The following is a 19,955-nucleotide window of genomic DNA, read 5'->3' as shown; positions in this document are numbered from 1 at the left end:
GCAGTGTTAAATAAAATGTCAGCAAAATGGCTGGAAGCCCGAATTAAGGAAATATTTTCTGGTCAAAGCTTGGTCGTGTGTTGTTGCTGATGCTTTCCCTAAATCTTTTGGCTCCAAACACTTATAGGTGGCAACTCTGTCTTTGCTTCATTTACATCCTCATAGTGCTCACCAAGGACTGGCAGCAGTTGGTGAAGGATGCCAGCCTTTGATATACAGCTCAGGATGCCTCCATTGAGTCACACAGGTGTTATTATATCCTCAGCACTTTTAACACTGTTGCAGGATGAACAAGCCCAAAGTAAACTTCATCCAGCCCTAGTATAAATGATTTTTTTGTATATATATTATAGAAAGCAAGGCCTAAATTAATGAGATTTAAAAATATGCATAAAACCTTCTTCTGCATTTTGGGTTCCATTGTCTTTTTTTCTCTGCCAATATATTCTGTTTTATTATTTTTACTGAGCTAAAGTGAATGGACCATTGCAAACTAGGAGAGAGAGAGAATAGCTAGTGAGTAACTGTATTTCACATAATAGTGTTGAATTCTTGTGTGCTTAAAGGGAGAGAGGGCATAAGAGTTTCTCCAATGAGAGGGTCTTATTGGGGGTTGCAAGCTACTCTTTAGAGGTGAAGACACCATCTTGGGAACTACGAGTATTGGTGTCTTAATGTCAATACATTTAATTGCACCAAATTCTAGCAGAGTTTGCTTTTTCTAATTGGGGTTTTTGTGGAGGTGTACGGGCCATAAGAGAGTAGGAATAAAAACGAGGTGAAAATGGGCTAGTGTAGATTAGACTCCTCTTCTCAGGAAATCTTTGTTTTATGAATCTGCTGCTTTTCCTTTTGTGTTTTAATTTTTAACCTATTTGTCCAATACCAGGAATGTTAATGGTGTTCTATTTTATAATAATATCTACCTTGTATTGAGGACCAGGCTTCACATATATCATTTATTACTTGCATTACATATAACACATAATTTTATTAACTATATTTTTTATTTTATTTTGCTTTATATATATAATTTTCTTACATACATTATTTTATTCAATTCTTCCACCTTATGACATTATGAGGTAGGTATTATTACTCCCCCCTTTTTTGTAGAGACATGGTCTTGCTATGTTGTCCAGGTTGGTATTGGAGTCCCTGGGTTCAAGTTATCCTCCTGAGAAGCTGGGATTACAGGCATCTAGCTTCTGTTATTCCCATTTTACAGTTGAGTGGTCAGAGGTTTAGATTAAGGAAGAGGCTCAGGTTCCCCATTAGTAAAGTAGTGAAGCCAGGATTTGAATCTGTGTATACTTGGCTTCAGAGGCTAGGGGTTTAAACACTACAAAACATGGCTTCCATATAACACATTTGTTTTCCTTAGAGAGTACTGGGAGGATACTATATTTTATGGATTTCATAAAACTGGTAAGAATTACACAAGTTCCTGGATATTGACAGAAACAATCAATTCCTGTCGAGCAATCAGTGTTTTTAAGATCTTCATACACTGATTAACTGGAAAATGAGGTGAATTTTATTATGTAGGTTCATTTTTTGTTTTTCCTTTGGTATTTGTCTCCTATTAGTTCTATGATACTGGAATAAGTCTTGCAAGAATATTCTTTCATGGTGTTTTTACAGAGTAAGATAACATTTTTAAAAGTGCCAGGATTATATAAATGTAGGATGATCAACATTCTGCCCTGCTGTTAACCACGGGTCCTTATTTAAAGGTTAGAAAAGGTAGTTCTCAAATGCTTGAAAAAAATGGATATAGAAAAATGTGTACACAGTTTAAGTCAGAAACTCTTCTCATTCTCTGTGTATTTTTTGTTGTTGTTGGTGGGGAGTCAATAATTGTTTCTGTTCCATTATCATCTACAGATGATTCCTACTTATCTATGATTGGATAATATGAAGTCTCCGTTCCACTAGGGCTCCATAGAACTATAGAGGCTTTTCTTCTAATATATTTCCTTTTATTTTTTCCTGGTCACAGAGGCAGGGACCTAGCAACACTTATGAAGATCCTCTAATGACCTGTGGTTTCCAGTCCAATTATCTCCAGCAAAGACCTTGCTACCCGTTTTGGGATGAAATGGCCACTCAGGAAGTTCCTACTGGTCTTGAACACTGTGGCTCAGGTAGGAATGTAAACAAAAACTGGGAGTGAGGATGGAGTTGAAGGACAATGGAAATTTGATGAGAGTGGCATTCTTTGAAACAACAGCTGCAATGGTTTATACGGGTACGGATGCTATTGTTCTCTAGTGGAAAGTCCCAGGCCTTTTCCATAATTTTGGGGTTATTTTATTCCCTGACAGGAAGACTAAACTCTAGGAATGGGCCCAAGAAAGGTTGCTTTAGGTCTCCATTTTGTAAATAGTTCTGCCTACTGTGCATTTCCGGACATTTACCCATTTTGGCTGTTGACAAAAAGCCTAGAAGTTTTGCAGTTAAGAAGTCTGGCCTGTAATCCCGCGCCTTTGGGAGGCTGAGGTGAGTGGATTGCCTGAGCCCGCGGGTTCGAGACCCGCCTGGGCAGCGAGACCTCATCTCTACAATAAATCAAAAAATCAGTCGGGTGTGGTAGCGCATGTCTGTAATTCCGGCAACTTGGAAGGCTGAGGCGGAAGGATCGCCGGAGCCCAGCAGGTCGAGGCTGCGGTGGCCGGGAGTGGCCACTGCACTCCAGTCTGGGCGACAGAGTGTGACTCCAACTCAAAAAAAAAAAAAAAAAAAAAAAAGAAGTCTGAACGGGATAAAGAGAGGTGTGTGAATTATTTAACTTTCTTCAGAACATGATGTCTTTCATTCACCATCTGTTTCCCTTGTTCACTACCTGTCTGTCCATGGCCATCTGACTTCTTTTTCTTCTGTCCTTCTCTCCCTTGACTTGCTGGTTAAAGTGCTGCCCTCTGGTGAACAGGAGTCAAGCTCCTCCACAGAGCTCCCTTGGATTAATGGATCTACTTTCCCAAGCACTGGAGAAACCCAAAGTCCTTACCTCTATCTGTTTTCGGGAGTCACTGTTCCTCACAAATTCCATTAATCTTAGCTTACCTGCTAGTTTTTTTTAAAAATACAAAATGTTAAATTTGAATTTGGGGATTCTGAAATGATTGGTTTAGGTATTAAGTCCACTTTTTTCTTTCCTTTTTTTTTTTTTTTTTGAGTTGGTATCTCACTCTGTCACCCAGGCTGGAGTGAAATGCCACCCTCATGGCCACTCCAGTGTCAATATGCTGGGTGCCAGCAATCCTTTCAAGAAGCTGGAACTACAGGTGCGAGCTACCACTCCCAGCTAATTTTTGATTTATTATAGGGACAAGGTCTTGCCAAGTTACCCGGGCTGGTTTCGAACCTGCGGGCTCAGGCAATCCACTCACCTCAGCCTCCCGAAGTGCTGGAATTACAGACTGAGCCACCGAGCCCGGTCAAGTCCACTTTTCTATGAGACCATATTATGATAATGTTTCTGAATACCAAAAGCCAGTCAAAATCTGTGTCTCACAGGATGACTTCTTAGCATTAGAAATGTCATTACTTTTACATGTGGGAAAATGTAATCTGAGGAATCACCTGGGTGAGGCATGTTGGTGGGCGGCGGGGGCGGCAGTCACTGGAAACAAACTTGAAAGCAACTGTTTGGTTCTGCTCTTTTACCCCACACAACTCTTTTATCCAACATTACTTTTATAATAGTGGCGAAATAAACGTTTGCTATGTTGTCCATGTGTTATTGTTCATCAGAAATAGAAAGGCACTGGGCAAGATGCTATGGTACTCGGTAGGTGTATCTGTGATGTGTGGGCAGACATGGGGAATTGCTTTCCAGTTGCCTGGCTTCTCTCCAGGGCAGAACAAAATCAATTCTGTGTTCCGTATTCCCTTGACTCAATAGCCATTAAACTTTGAGGTATTTTTTGGTACCACCCTGGATTGCCAACCTAATAACATGTATGCTGTCACTTTCTGCTTGATATCTCAGTTTCTCCAAGCATAAATACAAATGTCTCAGCTATCTACCCATTTCATAATGAGGCTGGGAGGGCTTTGCACCTGTTCATAGGGTTAGACTTAAGGACTTAAAATTTGAGGACATGAAAAAGGTGATCCTTTAAAATTCTAAACAAAATAGATTTTGTTTAGTAAAAGTTAAAATGGTTTGTGTTTATATTCATATAATTATTGAATCCTGTTAATTCCACAAGGCTTAAGTCTCCCAGTGCAATGGACATGAAAGCTGCCTTGCCTTAACACTTTTAGCTCTAGATGGTATATTTGCTTGCAACAAGTTACATCTTATTAATGGCTGAGGCCATCTGCACACTTGCCCATGGCCTCACGATCACAAGGACTCTTCTTCATAGCGAAGAAACATGGTTCTTCTCTTTCTTAATTGAGAAGTACATGAACTCCCAAGTAGAGATGGTTTTTTATTCTCCTCTTTGTCAAGGTTCTCAAAGGTGAAAGTGTTTTTATTTCAGGGCCAATGAGACAGTATCTGTGAAGCACATGAAGAACCCCTGAGAATGAACCTACTTTAAAATGCAAGAACTTACAGCAGTATAACATAGTCTTATTCCCACAGCCTATTTTATTGTTGCAAGAAGGAAGCTTGGAATATCCTTGTGGCTTTTGGGTAGGATGAGAAGATCAGAGCATATAATAACCATTCCTAGAATAACCTGGGTCAGCAGCAACTGCAGCTCAGAGGTGGTACACAGCTTCCATGGGGGTGTGGTCCCTACCAGTTGGTGGCGATCTCTTCACAAATGTAATGGTTGTAGCTCCTACTGTCCTAGACTCCCTCTGATGGAAATGTCTGGCAAGAATCCTGAGCCTTTCCAGCCCTTTGTTTGCTTTTTGAACATCCCAGATGAAGAAGTTGCTGGGATTAATTCTGGGCTGTTGTCCAGCTCCCCTCAATGATGGGTGTCATTTGGAAGGGAATCATGGGGTTATACGGAAGAGAGATGAAGACATAGACCAACCAATGATTTCTCCAGCTGTGGCATATTTCCTTGGAGATGTGTTGAATATAAAGAAAGAAAGAAAAAAATACTTTACATTTTTTCATCTTCTTTTATCCTATTTATAACTTCAGTTTCCTTCCCGTCCTCCGTCTCATGGCTACTGCCCACCCCTGCTTCCCCCTCACGTTTGTGCTCTCAGAAGGGATGAATGAACTTCTTTTCCAAGGACTACGCATCTGTCAGTGTGTGGAATACTGATGGGAGGGGCCATCAAGGAATGATTAGGCCCCTCATGGCTGCCTCCATCTGAATGTTGTTTCTATTCATGCAGGAGCAGAGGCTGAGGAGGAGGAAAAGGCAAGTGGAGGCAGGGTGAGAGGGCAGGGGGAAGAGAGGATCAACCTGAGAGAAAATATGAATGAGGGAAAGCCTTATCAGGTGAGTGGGAGAGAACACTCAGTCACCAAGGTCAGCCGGGAACTGGATGGACAAAATAGATGATACAAGGGGTACAGAGGGAGAGAGAATTGTGGAAATGGACAGGAAATGAAGGTGGATGTTAGTAGAGAGGTAGAGAATCATGGGAAGAGAAGATGAAAGTTGAATGGGACGGGGAAAAGAAGTGGAGCACCCAGAAAAAGACAAGGCAAGAAGAGGAAGGGAAGATGACATGAAAGAGAAAAATAGATGACTCTGAGGACATTAACTATACAGCTAAAAAGGGAAGCCACATTTGCATGCAATTGCCTGTGCAGCTGTACATTTCTTCATGACAATCTTGTAGTCATCATTTTCTTTCATTTCTATCTCCTCCTCCCGTCCGCCTCTTCCTCCTCCTCCCTATCAGCCTGGAGCCATTAGGGAGAGCCAATGGGGGCTGAGAACTGATGTTCTGCATGAATGAATGGGCCCTTTCTGTCTCAGCTTCTCGTCATCCTTCTGTTAGGGAACCTTGTGAATCAATGGAGCCTCTTACACAAGACACGGCTGAAATGTCTGTTACTGTTTATAGTCTGACTGGAGTGGAGCCCACTGACCCTGCCTCCTCTCAGTTCCCTTCCTCTATTCTGTCCCTCAACTTCAGCTCTTTCCCTCAACCATCATAACAGGAATCATTTTTTAAAATGTCAGTCTCTTGCTCCCTGTCTCTAAGACTGTTTTACCGTCATTAACTATCACGACTAGTTCCTATTCACAGTCCTGCTGAGAAGTGACAGCATAATGACAAACCATTTTCAGAGAGAAGCAGTGAGCTTCGAGTGGTGCCCAGAACTAGCTGGAGTCATGAATTGCCCGTTTTCCACTGGGAACTAGAAAACTGACATCAGGGATCCAGTTGATCATCCAGGACACAAGGCCACTATCCATCCATTAGTGACAGGTGTACATATTTTATTTCAACCTCACAGTTATGGTCATGAATGACCACAAGATTTATCAGAACATAAGGTGCTTACATGGTGCTCTTCCAAAGTGATAGAGTGTCAAATTATTTTTCATTTTAAGGATGGATGTGACTTGAACAGTCGAACTTATGGATGTGATGTGACCAAAGCACACTTTTGCGAAATATTTGCTTAGAGCTGCAGTCTGTGGCTATAGAGCATAGTAAACCCAACTCATTTCTGTGTGCTTGATTTGAGAAGCAAGATGATACTCTTTTTGTATAATGTAGTTTGGTGTGTCTTTGGTCACTAAACACAGTAAAGCCCTCACCTAATTACATTCACAGCCTACCCACCACTTCCCGTTTTTCATAAGGACATCTACATAGTGTAATAGGAAAGAACTCAGACTCTTCAGCTGGGTTCCCTGTATTTGCATCAGCTCTTTCTAATTCTGTGTGCTTAGACTGCTTAATACCCGTGCCTCAGTTTCCTCATCTATACTGATGGTTCTCCAAGCATTGTCTTCAGTTCAGCATCATCAATATCATCTCAGAACGTGCTTAGAAATGCAAACTCTTGAGTCTTACTCCAGACCTATTGGACCAGAAACTCCCAGGGTGCATCAGAATCACCACAGGGCTTGTTAAAGTACAGGTTGTGGGGTTCTACCTTCAGAGTGTCTGATTCAGTGGGTCTAGGTTAGGACTCAATAATTTGCATTTCTAACAAGTTTTCAGGTGCTGCTGATGCTGCTGATCCAGAGATCACACGTTGAGGACCACTAAGTTAACATATGCAAAGCATAAAACAATGCTATCATCTAGCAAGCACGATATGAATATTTGCTGTTATGACTCATTGTCCCATAGTGCATACTGGGAGTCCACAAATGTCAGAAAGTGACCCATTGATTGGTTGTACACTCCACATACTGAATACTGAGAAGATACATAGAGAAAGGGGAAGACTCATTTTCTAAAGCAACTTTTATCCAAGTGTGTACGTGAGTGTATATTTACATAATAGAACAAATGATTTCCATATAAAATATTAGACTTATTTATGACATAAAGTTTGGCAATGTAAATGTGTGACTTTGGATCTCACTGTTTTAAACTGCAAAAACAGATTTACTAACAAAAGGATGGAACTAAAAATGCCTTTCCCAAATAAACTTTAGAAGTTCAAGTGGGAGGTGTGTTGAACGTCGGGGGTTCTTAGTCTCTCCTGGGGCTTTCTCAAACGGTCCAGCGGCTGGGAGAGATCAAACCTGGGCCAATGTTTGGAAAGGCCTATCTACAACCAGGTGGGAAGTTTCAGCAGGAAAAACAGATGCCTCCAATTTGGCTTTTAAGTGTTGAGAACATGAAGGGAATGCCAGAGAGACTCATTAAATGGAGATTCACCTTGCTCTGAAATGTTTATTCTCATAGCCGGTTTGTGCTTTTAGCTGACCATCTTGGATGGCCCTGTGGTTTTACAAAATGGTGATTTAAACTCTATCTGCTGCACATATCTGTTCTTTTCTCATTCGGGATGTGCTTTTCTTTTCTAGAGGACCTGTTTCAGGTTCTTTGTTCTTTGAAACAGTTCTGATCCTGTGATGTGTGTTTTAGGTATGTTGTCATATTAGATTATTACAATATTGGACCAATAGTATCCCTGAGAGGAGGTTTGGTTATTCCTCTCAGAGAAGAAGTACAGGTAGTCCAGGTGAAGCGGATTAGGAACACTATCGGGGACCCCAGTATCAGTCGTGTTTTATTCACTAGTCCCAAGGCATGTTCTTGCTCTTTCCCGCATACTAGGATAAACCTTCTGCTTGGACTCAACACCTCTCAGGTTATACTTAAAAACTTATACCAACAGTTCTTGTAATCTGAATATGAAATAGAACAGGCTTGAAAGCGACCAAAGGAGCAGGAAGTGAGAGAACAAAGAGGCACGGTTTTATTTTCTCAATATTCTAGCTCAATGTGGAACTGTCTTAAATTTTCAAAAGACACTTATGTGCAGCTATTCTCTAGCACAAGACTAGGGAATTAAACATCTTTTAGGAAATAAAGTCTAAACACTAAGGGAGATAGGAAAACGTGGATCTTCTCAGATTCTGACTTGATAATTGTGGTGTATGGGAAAGAGCCAGATGTAACCTTGTCTTAGATTTTGGTCTTTCACAGAAGGCCAGTGCTGGGGCCTGGCTGCCCTGGCAAGCCACTCTCAGGGACAGCACTGAGAGAAGCTTGATGCTGGAAGTCTTGCCATGTCCCCACCTCTGAGAGGACCTGAGGTTGTCAGGAGGAAACGCTGGAGGAAGGAAAGCAGGGTCGACCTAGCTCATGTAGTGCATTAGGGAGAGAATCCTCGTACAAAAAAAAAATATATATATATATATTCTGCACACTTGCTGTATCCTTTTCTTCATCTGATTATGTGATTTCTTTTTTTTTTTTTTGAGTTGGAGTCTCACTCCATTGCTCAGGTTGGAGTGCAGTGGCACACTCACGGCCACCACAGCGTCGACCTGCTGTGCTCTGGTGACCCTTCCTCCTTAGCCTTCCAAGTAGCCAGAACTACAGGTGCGCGCTACCATGCCCGGCTAATTTTTTTATTTATTGTAGAGATGAGGTTTCACCAAGTTGCCCAGCTGGTCTCGAACCCCTGAGCCTAGGCAATCCTCTCGCCTCAGCCTCACAACGTGCTGGGATTACAGGCTTGAGCCACCGTGCCCGGCTGCAATTATGTGAGTTCTACGAATGCCTGTCCCTGTTCTCCTTAAGTGGAAGGTGCTACTCTGATCAACTGTGGACTGAAGTTGTTCCCGTTTACCTGCACTACATTGCCATTTCTCACTTCTGACTCCCTTGGGTGCTTTTGAGCCTGTGCCATTTAATAGTCAGATAACAAGAACTGTTGGTTTAAGTTTTTGAGTATAACCTGATAGATGTTGAGTCCAAGCAGAGGGTTTAGTCTGGTATGGGAGAAAGAGCAAGAACATGCCTTGGGATCAGGAATTAAACTTCCAGTAAATAAAGTCCAAACACTAAGGGCCAGCACTGCCTAGTACCCCCATGGCTTTGGTGAAGTCCTCTGAGCTTTTTTACTCTCACCTTTAACAGATGGAATATACTCATTTCTAAGAGTTCCTGTGCCCCTTAAATGGGGGTCGTATACTTAAAAAACCTTGGCCCGTTAATGAGTAGCCTACACATGCCACCTTTTTCTTGTCGGCATGGTTTGAGTGTGAAATTGGGTGAGCCCACTCTTATCTGAGTCTAGCCCACTCTCACCTTGCTCAAGGCTAATTCTTTGACATTTGCCCACTTTGCCCTCCATCGTGCCTCATTTTACCAGTGAAAGGAGTGGCAAGCCTGATGAGGACTGGAAAGAGCAGAATAGTCAGGTTAGGAACCAGAGAGCCCCAGGGAAGTGAGGATGGTAAAGTCCTTTAGAAATGTAAATCACCGCTCCCAGTCCTTGGGAAGACAGAGAAACGGAAGGCTGCAGGCAGGGTTGGTGGCGTTAAAAGGAGAATGCGTGCCTGTCCTCTAATTTGCTGCTGCTCAAAAATCCTAGGAAGTAACAGCATTGCACTGGAACTCCCAGGGGGCTGGGGAGAAAAAAGTTCTCTCAACTTTTTCAAACCACAAATATTTAGTCCGAGTTGGGAAAAGGTCCCTAGGGCACCGAGTTCTTATTTGATTCGAGCAGCTTGACCCCTCTTGGGGAGCTCCAAGCGCGGGGGCTGGGGACGCTGGACGCCGCGGGCTGGCGTCAGGCCCCGCTCGGCCCCGGCGGGGCGGGCGGCGAGCGCGGCGAGCGCGGCGAGCGCGGCTCTGCTCTGTGAATGGAAATCTTTGGGTGGGTGGATGATGTGGGAGCCGGAGCCCGGCAGAGGGGAGAGGGGTGTGTGTGAGTGGAGGGGGTGGGGGCTGGCTGCGCCGCGGGGACAGCCTGTTGTGCTCCGTGTCTGGCCGCCGGGAGACTCTTACTCTCGCTCCAGATGTTCCCTGTGTTTATAGCTGCCGAAGCAGGAGACCCGGCTCCCTCGTTAATAAGTTGCTTTCTTGCACTGCAGCCAGGGGTCTCAGCCCGGAGCCTGCAGCTGGAGGAGACGGCCCGCTCCCCTCCCCCCGTCCCTAACCCCTGCCCCGCCTTCCTCCTCTGCAATCCTCCCAAAATACACGAGCACACAAAAAGAAAAACACCAGCAGATTTTTTATTTCAGAGAGTAAACACTTGGGCCATGGGGGTCTGGAGGTTATGGGAAAAGAGGAAACCATCAGGCTAATCAGGCAGCACACACTTCCCCTGCTGAAATAAAACAGAAATCATTGCTCCGCAGGGCTGGCGGGTTAACCCCGGCGCTGCCAGCCACGCTGGCGCAGGCAACGCTGGCCCGGAGGTGGGCGTCGCGGGACGAGTTTCCACTCCAGAGCCTCACGCCCCGGGAGGGGGGAGCGGAGAGAGGAGAGGCGTGGACTGCCTGGGCCTCAGTGGTCTCCCTTCGGCCTGTACTAGCACCTCTGCCCCAAGCTGGGCTTGAGAAATAGACGGTTGGAACACAAGAGATTTTGGGCATAGATTTAGTTTTGCAAGAGCTTATGTGGAGTTCCAGATAGGTCGGGGAGATAGAGAGATAGGTAAGGGAGTGTGTTGTTACCGTTAAAGAAATGATCAAGAGAGCTGAGCGAGGCTAATTTGGGCCCAGGTTTATTTAGTTCTGCCACTTACAGCTCTGCAACCACGGACACATCCCGGAACATTTATGAGCCTCCGTTTCCTCATTTGTAATCTAATAGTGCCGACCTCACAGCATTATTATTATTAGCATACAAAAACTGTATTGAATGTGGACATGACACAGAGAAGGCTCTTAATTTATGATTTCATAGATTACAGTAAATTGATCGGGTTTCTCCCTTTCTCCCCCCTTTCCTCCTTTTCCCTCCCTTCCTTTCTCCCTTCCTCCCTCCCTTCCTTCCTTCCTGGACTCCTCTCTCTCCACTTCCCCTTCTCCTCCCCTCTCCCTCCTCTTTCCCCTCCCCTCCCCTCCATCCATCCCTGCTTTATTTTCTTCCTTCCCTCCATATGCCTCTAGCTTCCATCTTTACTAATTTGTCCCCTCCCTGCCTGTCTGAAGAGCATAAATATCTCAGGGGACAGAGGTCATCAGCCAAACATGAGACCTAATTGCACTCTGAAAAAAATTACCTTTCCACTGATTCATGGGACAACCTTAGGCTGTCATGGAGGCTGCCAGTGTGAGCGGACCCTTAGCTTTCAGTTCAGACCCTGCCCCAAATCATGATCTCATCAGATGATCCTTCCCTACCCCTCTTCACTATTTTTTTTTTAGTAGGGGTATGCCTCCCATTCCATTCCTGAACATGCCAGTTAGAGTCACTCAAGACCTTTGAAGAATTGGCTCTTTTGAACTTTCTTGCTATTTAAGAATTTTGGAATCTTTGTTCATTCTTGCAGGTGAGATTAAAAACCAAAAAACAAAGTTACCAGTTTTCAAAGTCGTTTTACCAGTCTTTTCCATACCTCCTCAGACTTGCTGAAGTGGTGTTTGGGAGCAGAAATACCAGTGGTTTAAATATCTACAGCACCAGAGTTCTAGCTGCCTTTGCTGCCCTCACTTGCTATCTTACCTCTAGCATTTTTATCCACCCTGATTGCTCTCTGCCAAGTCTTGGGCCTGCTAATTCTCATGACACAGGGGTTCTTGCCCAATCGAGTTTCAGAAATGTGTGATGCTGCTGGAAATGTGGGTGAGAATTTTCCTAAGGGTCTGTAGCTTTCTTTTGATTCTCAGAGTGGTCTGACTCCAGAAGAGGTTAAAAACTACTGTCCAGGGGAAAAGGTAGCTTTGTGCCTCCTGGCACATTGTACTTAGATACTGTACATGTTGTTGAACTGGGATGAACTCACTGGTATACGCTTCCTATAAATCCCTTCTCACTGCTCTGGGTCATTCTCCACAGAATGTATTAAAGTCTGGAGGTTGTTCTCTATTCTTTTTTTTTTTTTTTTTTTTTGAGTTGGAGTCTCACTCTGTCACCCAAACTGGAGTGCAATGGCTGCTCCTGGCCACCGCAGCCTCGACCTGCTGGGCTCCGGCGATCCTTCCGCCTCAGCCTTCCAAGTAGCCGAAATTACAGGCATGCGCTACCATGCCCAGCTGATTTTTTGATTTATTGTAGAGATGAGGTCTCGCTGCCCAGGCGGGTCTCGAACCTGCGGGCTCAGGCAATTCACTCACCTCAGCCTCCCAAAGGTGTGGGATTACAGGCTGAGCCACCGAGCCTGGCTGTTCTCTATTCTATTGTCTCAGAGACAGAAGCATTACAACCTTATCTAAAGTCTAAGCATAGTTCTATTTTTTTGTTTTTCAACATATCCTTTTATTTTATGCTTCTCAGGATGCTCTCTGTGAACACCTATGGAGGCTGTGGCCTGGGGCCTCCATAAAATGAGCTTCCTAAGGGAATGGGGTGCTTCAGTTCACGTTGGAGCATCACAGGAAAGCTACATTGTGATCTGCTTCTCATGGACTTTGTAGTGAAAATTAGATTTTCACTAGCATTGTTCTCTCATGCAGGGGAAAAAAAAGTGTGGTCGAGATAGTTCCTCTGAGAGGAACAGAAATTCAGAGTGAACACCTTCCCCACCAAACAAGCCTGTCGTATATCCGGGGTTCTGCCTCTGTGAATTTAATCAAATGCAGAGTGAAATATTCGAGGGAGGAAAAAAAAAAAAAAAGAATGATTGCTGAACATGTACAGACTTTTTTCTTGTCATTCCCTAAACAATATATGTACATAGCATTTCCATTATATTAGGTTTTATAAGTAATCTAGAGATGATTTAAAATACATGGGAGGATGTGTATAGGTTGTATGCAAACACTACACCATTTTATGTAAAGGACTTGAATATCTTTGGATTTTGGTATTCATGGTGAATGAAGGGGTGGCAGTCCTGGAACCAATCTCCCATGGATACCTGGGGACAACTGTATACAGAAACAACTATGGATAAACACTGGATGCTGCAGATTCTCCCACCTGAGTGCCCCTGACCCAAGGTTATCCTTTGGAGTCTTAGCCCTAATTTCTGATCTTTGGCTTCTCTTAATACCATTCATTGTTCTACTGTTACAAATGTACTTATACAAGTATAGACCATTTTCAGACTTCTCCAGTCTAGAAAGAGAGATTACCCCAACCTGAGTCAGCTACTTTGAACTGCCCAGTGACGTCTTAGCATTTCCATCTTTGGTCAATATATCAGATGGACATTCTTAGCTGAGCAGGGCTTAGGGCTTGCATCCTAGTGAACACTCATAGGCGGAATATGGGCTTTTATAATGAGAGTGGCTGGCCACTTTTGGAAACAGAAATGCCTGTGGAATGTTCTGGAAAGTTGAGTAAAGGCTGGAAATAATAGGAAACTTGTTGCATTCATTTCAAGTGTACCTGAAATATTTAGGCATTTCATCAGAAGTTTGTGCTGTGAAAACTCTGTATTTAAAGTTCCTGAATAATAAAACCAACCTATCATGATGCAAAGTTTTTTTCGAATATTAATCTTTTGTTGTGTTATTTTTGAAAAACATGGTTTAGATCCCTCTGAATTTCCAGTTAGATATCTGTGCATATCTCTATTTGTATTGTTGCTTCTCTGCTGTCTAATTTTACAAATTAGGAATATAAATTTAAAAGTTCATAACTCATTCTTCTCTAATTTTAAATAATCTTATTCTAGAACGTCCAAGAGAAGGCCCGTCCTTCTAGAGCTGCTTGAGAAGTAGAGAGGTTACTGTTCATTCAATATCTTCTGTATACTGAGGATCACAGTGCGTGATCTTCTCTTACGCTGTTCCTATGAGGATAATATTATTTCCATTTTACAGATGAGATGAATGAGACTCAGAGAGGTCAAGTTACATCCCCAAAGAAGCATAACTATAATTTTGGGAGGCAGGTTGGTAATTAAACTTAAATCTTACTCCAAAGCCCATGCTCTTAACTATTATACAAACCTTGCCTACTCAAACATTGTATTACATCTTCATTACTGCCTCACTCTTAGTGATTTTTGTCCAGCCTTCAAGACAAGAGGATATAAGCGTTCCTAGGTTTCCCACAAACCAGAGATCCATGAACATCTCACAGAGGTGGAATAAAGAAAACTGTTGCCTGATTTCTTTTGTATCTCCTCGCTAGCTTCTTTGGGTTCCACGCTGGTTATTTAAGGCATGAGGAAGCCTGGTAATTGGCAAGGTTTCTCCAGAGAATGGTTAGGGTCTGGGGAGTTTTCTTACCCTTCACCCAAGCGTCAGACTCTCTTTGCCTCTGTACTCCCCCCACCTCTAACCAGCCAGCTCTGTGAGCAAAGTCGCTGAGCAAGACTAAACCCTAAGAAGTTTCTGAAAGGTTATACCCTTGAAGCTATCCACAGTGTACATAGCACGTGCTGAAGTTTACACAGACTTCTCAGACCTCTGAATAGAGAGACTAATTGTGGGGAAGCTGCTTTTCAGCACACAGGATGGGCTGTTCCCTGTGGGTTTTACTATCAAAAGGCTTTTAAAAGTGCAGTGTAGCCATTGTTGAATATTTCACAATGAATTAAATACCATTTCTCTCCTCGCAGCTGTTCCATGTGAGTGAGTGTAGAGTGCATTTTTTTTTTCCTGGCAGAAGACGTCTGCTGTATAAACCTAAGCACTGGGGTAATGAGATTATTTGTGTGTGAATTCTTTAGGAAAAGCATTTCTTTATTTTAAACTCAATGTGATGCAGGGCTGCTGCTCTGGAGACGGGGAAAAGGAGAGCCTTGGAAAATAATAGAATTGAAATGTCTCTGAGCAGAGCTGGGAGAAGGCAAGGGTGAGGGGTGAGGGGGTGAGGCTTCTCGCCTCAGCACATTTATCCATATTTTCCTAGGGCTGGCCTGCATCTCAGCTCTAATGACTGAGCTATGGAGGAGAAACATTCCGTATTTTTTCTTAGTAAACAATTAATCACTTTTCCATCTGCCCTTTCAAGATTCCATTCTGATTTCATAGATTTTTAATGGAATTGAAGGAACACTTATTTTGTTGTCTATTTTTATCTCAAAGAGTTTTTAAAAACTTTAAGTTGTAAAATATACAGGGAACTGACTTTCTTATAACATTTGAGGCAGTTTCCACAATTTAGACATGCTCAACCTTAATAGTACTCTGCCATTAAGTGCTATTCCAAGTATCCAAACATCTCCCCTTGCTTGACTTACTTTTCCTCTTCAAATTTTTCATTACCTTTTGTAGAAATTGAGCTTTTGGTGAGCAGTGAATTGAAACTAAATGCAAAATCAATTAAGATTAAATACGAATGTAGACTAACTCATCTTAAAGTATCATCAGAGACTAGCCAGCTGTTGTTTAGATCCACTGAAGACTACGAACAAGATGGGATTAAATAGGAAAAGAAGAATGTAGATTACTTAGGGGAAATTTGACCCTGAAATAGTTTATTAGAGGTTGTAAATTACCTCTTCTCTCAAATACCTTTCAGTATATTTCAAGGAGTTTGAGTAATTTTTAAATACTCTATCGCATAAGGCAAAACTTTCACAACCTTGGAGGAAATGTTTTAGGAAGACATTGGGAGAGAGCTGGTCAGATACGAAAAGAAAGCCATTGAGTTGGAGAGTAATATTTTAATTCTGGTTCAGTGAAAGAGGCAAAAAGGGGATACAGACTGGGTATGCTGATATAAAAACCCAACCAATCTGATTTCTGGGTTTAGGAGAAAAAACTTGACATGTAATTCTGTACCTCTCTCACTGTTACTGGTCACTTACTCTCGTTTTCCAAGTTTCTCAAGTCTGGCAGAACTGCAGGTGGAGAGTAATCATTTTTCCCTCCCTTTAACAGAAGTGAAAGTTTTACTGGAAGGTCAGAGGGAATCTATGTTGTTCTGGCTACTTTCAAACACATAATCTTTTCCCTCTTCCTGGCTGTGAACTAGAACTTATCTATCTGCTATACCATGTGCGATTATTTTAAAAAATTTCATGACTGAAAGTAGTGTGCCTCTTTAATGAAAATTTGTAAATTAAAAAATAGTAGAGGGAAAAGGCAGTTTGATCTGATCACTTGAGGGCTTATACACTGGTGTCTTTCTTTTTTTTTCTTTTTTTGAGTTGGAGTCTCACTCTGTCGCCCAGACTGGAGTGCAGTGGCCTCGCCTGCTGGGCTCCGGGGATCCTTCCACCTCAGCCTTCTGAGTAGCCGGAATTACAGGCATGCGCTACCACACCCAGCTGGTTTTTTGCTTTATTGTCGAGATGAGGTCTCGCTGCCCAGGCAGGTCTCGAACCTGCGGGCTCAGGCAATTCACTCACCTCAGCCTCCCAAAGGCGCGGGATTACAGGCTGAGCCACCGAGCCCGGCTACTGGTGTCTTTCATAGGTATTTTTTTTGTGACTACTATTTACCTGGATCATACCTCAGAGTTTCAACTGACCTCACTACTTTCTCCCTGACTGTGTAACCAAATTTTTACCCTCTTTCTTGCCTTCATGAGGAACACCATCAGCCATCAATCGCCAGGCTAGAAAATGGGTAGTTGTTGACTTCTTCCTTTCTACTCTAACCCCTGTATTGGTTAAGGCTCATTTTGTTTGCAAGTGACAGGAACCTGGCTCAAGCTAGCTTAAATTTTAAGAGGGGATTTATTGACTTGCAGATGTGAAGTCAAGTAGAAAAACCTGCCTGGGGGGCTCTAGGGAATCAAATAATCTTGTCAAGTTAATCTTTTCTCCTTTCCCCCTTTCTTTTTCCTGCTTTTCTTACTTTCTCTTCTTCTCTGTTTCTAGTTCATGTCTTTGCTCTGGTAGAAGAAGGGAAGTCCATGGTCATAGACATCACCAAAGAACCCCTTCTTCCTAATGCTCATGTGTAAAATTTCTGGGCTGCATGCCCAACCCCAAGGCAGTTAATGAGATAATGGGAGTGGGGTACTCTACGGCCATGTTGGGTCATTTAGCCACTCTTGTGAATAGGAGGTATAGGGGGTACTGTGATCAACAGTTCTACCAAAGCCATACTGTGTGAAGACAGGACAGTTTCCTAATGGGAAGTGTGGGTAGGAGTCCTGTACTGGAATAAAGAGGAAAAGACTCTAAAGAGAGAAAAACAGAAATTACAACCATGTTATAGGACCAAAAGATCTGTATGCCCACTTTGCAGTAACAAATTATACTGAGACAGGAGGGCTTGTAGCAGAGAGAGTTCAGTAATTGCAGGGTTCTGAGTGAGGAGATGTGAGGAAATCCTGAAATCCATCTCTCTGAAGAGTTCTGGGATGGAGCTTTTAGGGTTCATGGAGGGCAAGGGACTGGAAAATTGAGGTCATTGATTGGTTGGAGTAAGGGGTATGAAATCATCAGGATGTAAAAACTGCAGTTTTTGGTGAGTCAGCTTCTCATGGGGTCCCTCAGACAGTTGGCATAGGTGGGGTCCTTCAGACCAGCTGACGTCAGTAGTTTTACTGGTATGTAGGACCTGAGAGACTATCTTGAAGGTTAAATTTAATGTTTCATAATGTTAAAGTTATCTATAGAGCAGTTAAGGGAAACTATAATCTTGTAACAGCATCTATGTGATTCTAGGGCAATAGGTACCAAACAACAATGAGGAAGCATGTCAGAGAACAAGCTGACCTAATGATTAATGCTGAATTTGCTGCAAGCTTGATTTATTTTTATTTCTCCCTCTCTCTTCTTCCCTGATTAATTTTATAACATTTATAGGGATGGTTTCAACTATATCCTCATATTCAATCAGTCAAGGCATCTTGTCCACTTCATCTTCTAAATGACTTTTGAATTTATCCTATCTTCTGTATTATTATCATCAATACCTTAGTTCAGGCCCCATGTGTTCCCATGATACTGGTGAGTACTGGTATTGTAGAGATTATTGCACTGCATTATAATCACTGCTTTTGTCTTTTCTATCAGACTATATGCACCTTGAGGGCAGATGCTTTGTCCTTGTCATGTACCTGGCACCTAGCAGAGTGTCTAAATGATCACAGGCACTCAATTAAGATCTAAATAAACAAACCAGGGTTATTAAAATTATTTTAGGGTTATTAAACTCATCTAACAGGATGATTGTGATCACTACCCAAGATTTAAAAAATCAGTTAGGAAGTGACTAAAATTAAAGCAAAACGCAAACTCTTCAATAATTTGGAATCAGATCCAAAGATTGACTCAGAAGGCTCTTTGTGTTATGGTCCCTCTTCTGCTAAGGCTGAAAGACTTTTACTACTTATCTCTCTGTTCTCAGTGCCTAGCCAATACCTACCACGGAGCAGAGGATTTGATAAATAGCTGTGTCTTGGTTGTCCAAACTCATCCTAGCCAGTGGAGGGGCAGTTGGTATCTTGGTCCTCAACTGGATCATAGATAATGCCAGGTTTTTGACTGGTTCAGAGTCTTAGTTATATTAAAACACTTTTACTCTGTCCCTTATCAATCAACACATATTTTTGAACCTTTAGTCTGCATGAAGTATTGGGGCTACAAAGTAGGGGGGCATTCTTACCCTCAAGTAGCATCAGCACAACCTGACTGGGAAGCTGAGACAGGCATAAATAAACCTACTGGGCAGAGTTGAATGAGCACCAGGAGAATAATGAGAGGGACGTTTCTGCTGAGACTAGAGGTAGGGAGAGAACAACTCAACATGTTTCCTCCTGTGGCCTTCAAATCACATGAAAGTGGGGGTGAGGGCATTTGCCTTGAGAAACGCTCATTTGTCCAAACTTGGTCAGCAGAATGAGGACAGAGTTTGGTTCAAAAGGGGCTGTTTTACTGGTGTTTAGAATAGTGGTCACTCTGGCTCTGCTTTATGTATCCTACATCATTGTTATGTTTCCTTCTCCACCCTGTGTTGATTTTCACCTCCCTGGCCTTGGTTTGGCCCCTCCTTGGCTTTCTTGCCTCCTTCAAAGATGGGTTTAGACTCCACTTGTGCCTACCAACCTGAATGAAATACTCCATTCCTGGGTCTGCTGCTTCCTCACTTCATTAGCGTTCCTGCTGTTTATAAAGCCAGGAGATAATATTTTTAGGCTCCATTTGGAGTTACCCAGGCAGTCTCTGTCTAAGCCACTTAGGAAGTTTAGAAAAGAAGGTCATGGAAATGTTAGAGGCTTTTCCATTGAACTTTGGTTAAGCAAATGGTCTTAAGATGATATTCATAGACCCCCACCGGGCAGACTTTACTAGATGATAGGAAATTATTTCTCCCTATTGCATTTGACTAGCCTTCACCTCTGGAAAAGCAAAGTTTCATTTTGAAAAATTTGTTTTTTAAAAACAATTTTATTGAGGTGAACTTTATTAAAATGTAATTCCCACACTGTACAGCTCACCCATTTAAAATGTGCCATTTAAAGTATATTCACAGTATTGCACAACTATTACCACAATTTAATTTTAGAACATTTTTGTCCTGAAGAGAAATCTTATACCTGTTAGCAGTGAGTCTCCAGTCTCCCTCATCCTTCTCACC

General features: G+C 42.6%; 1 protein-coding gene across 1 annotated transcript in view; it reads left to right on the top strand.

The window, feature by feature from the left end:
* Positions 1 to 19,955, top strand: part of ETS1 (ETS proto-oncogene 1, transcription factor) — a 128,828-nt gene that overhangs the window by 25,898 nt on the left and 82,975 nt on the right. The window contains exon 3 of the mRNA XM_008074216.1: positions 2,003 to 2,147. Within this exon, the coding sequence (XP_008072407.1) occupies positions 2,003 to 2,147 (145 nt within the window). The remainder of the gene's footprint in view (positions 1 to 2,002; positions 2,148 to 19,955) is intronic.

This window comes from Carlito syrichta, unplaced genomic scaffold (assembly GCF_000164805.1).
Source record: "Carlito syrichta isolate Samal-C Ts95f unplaced genomic scaffold, Tarsius_syrichta-2.0.1 Scaffold316376, whole genome shotgun sequence".
NCBI classification, from domain to species: domain Eukaryota; kingdom Metazoa; phylum Chordata; class Mammalia; order Primates; family Tarsiidae; genus Carlito; species Carlito syrichta.
This window is presented reverse-complemented; position numbering and strand designations above follow the sequence as displayed.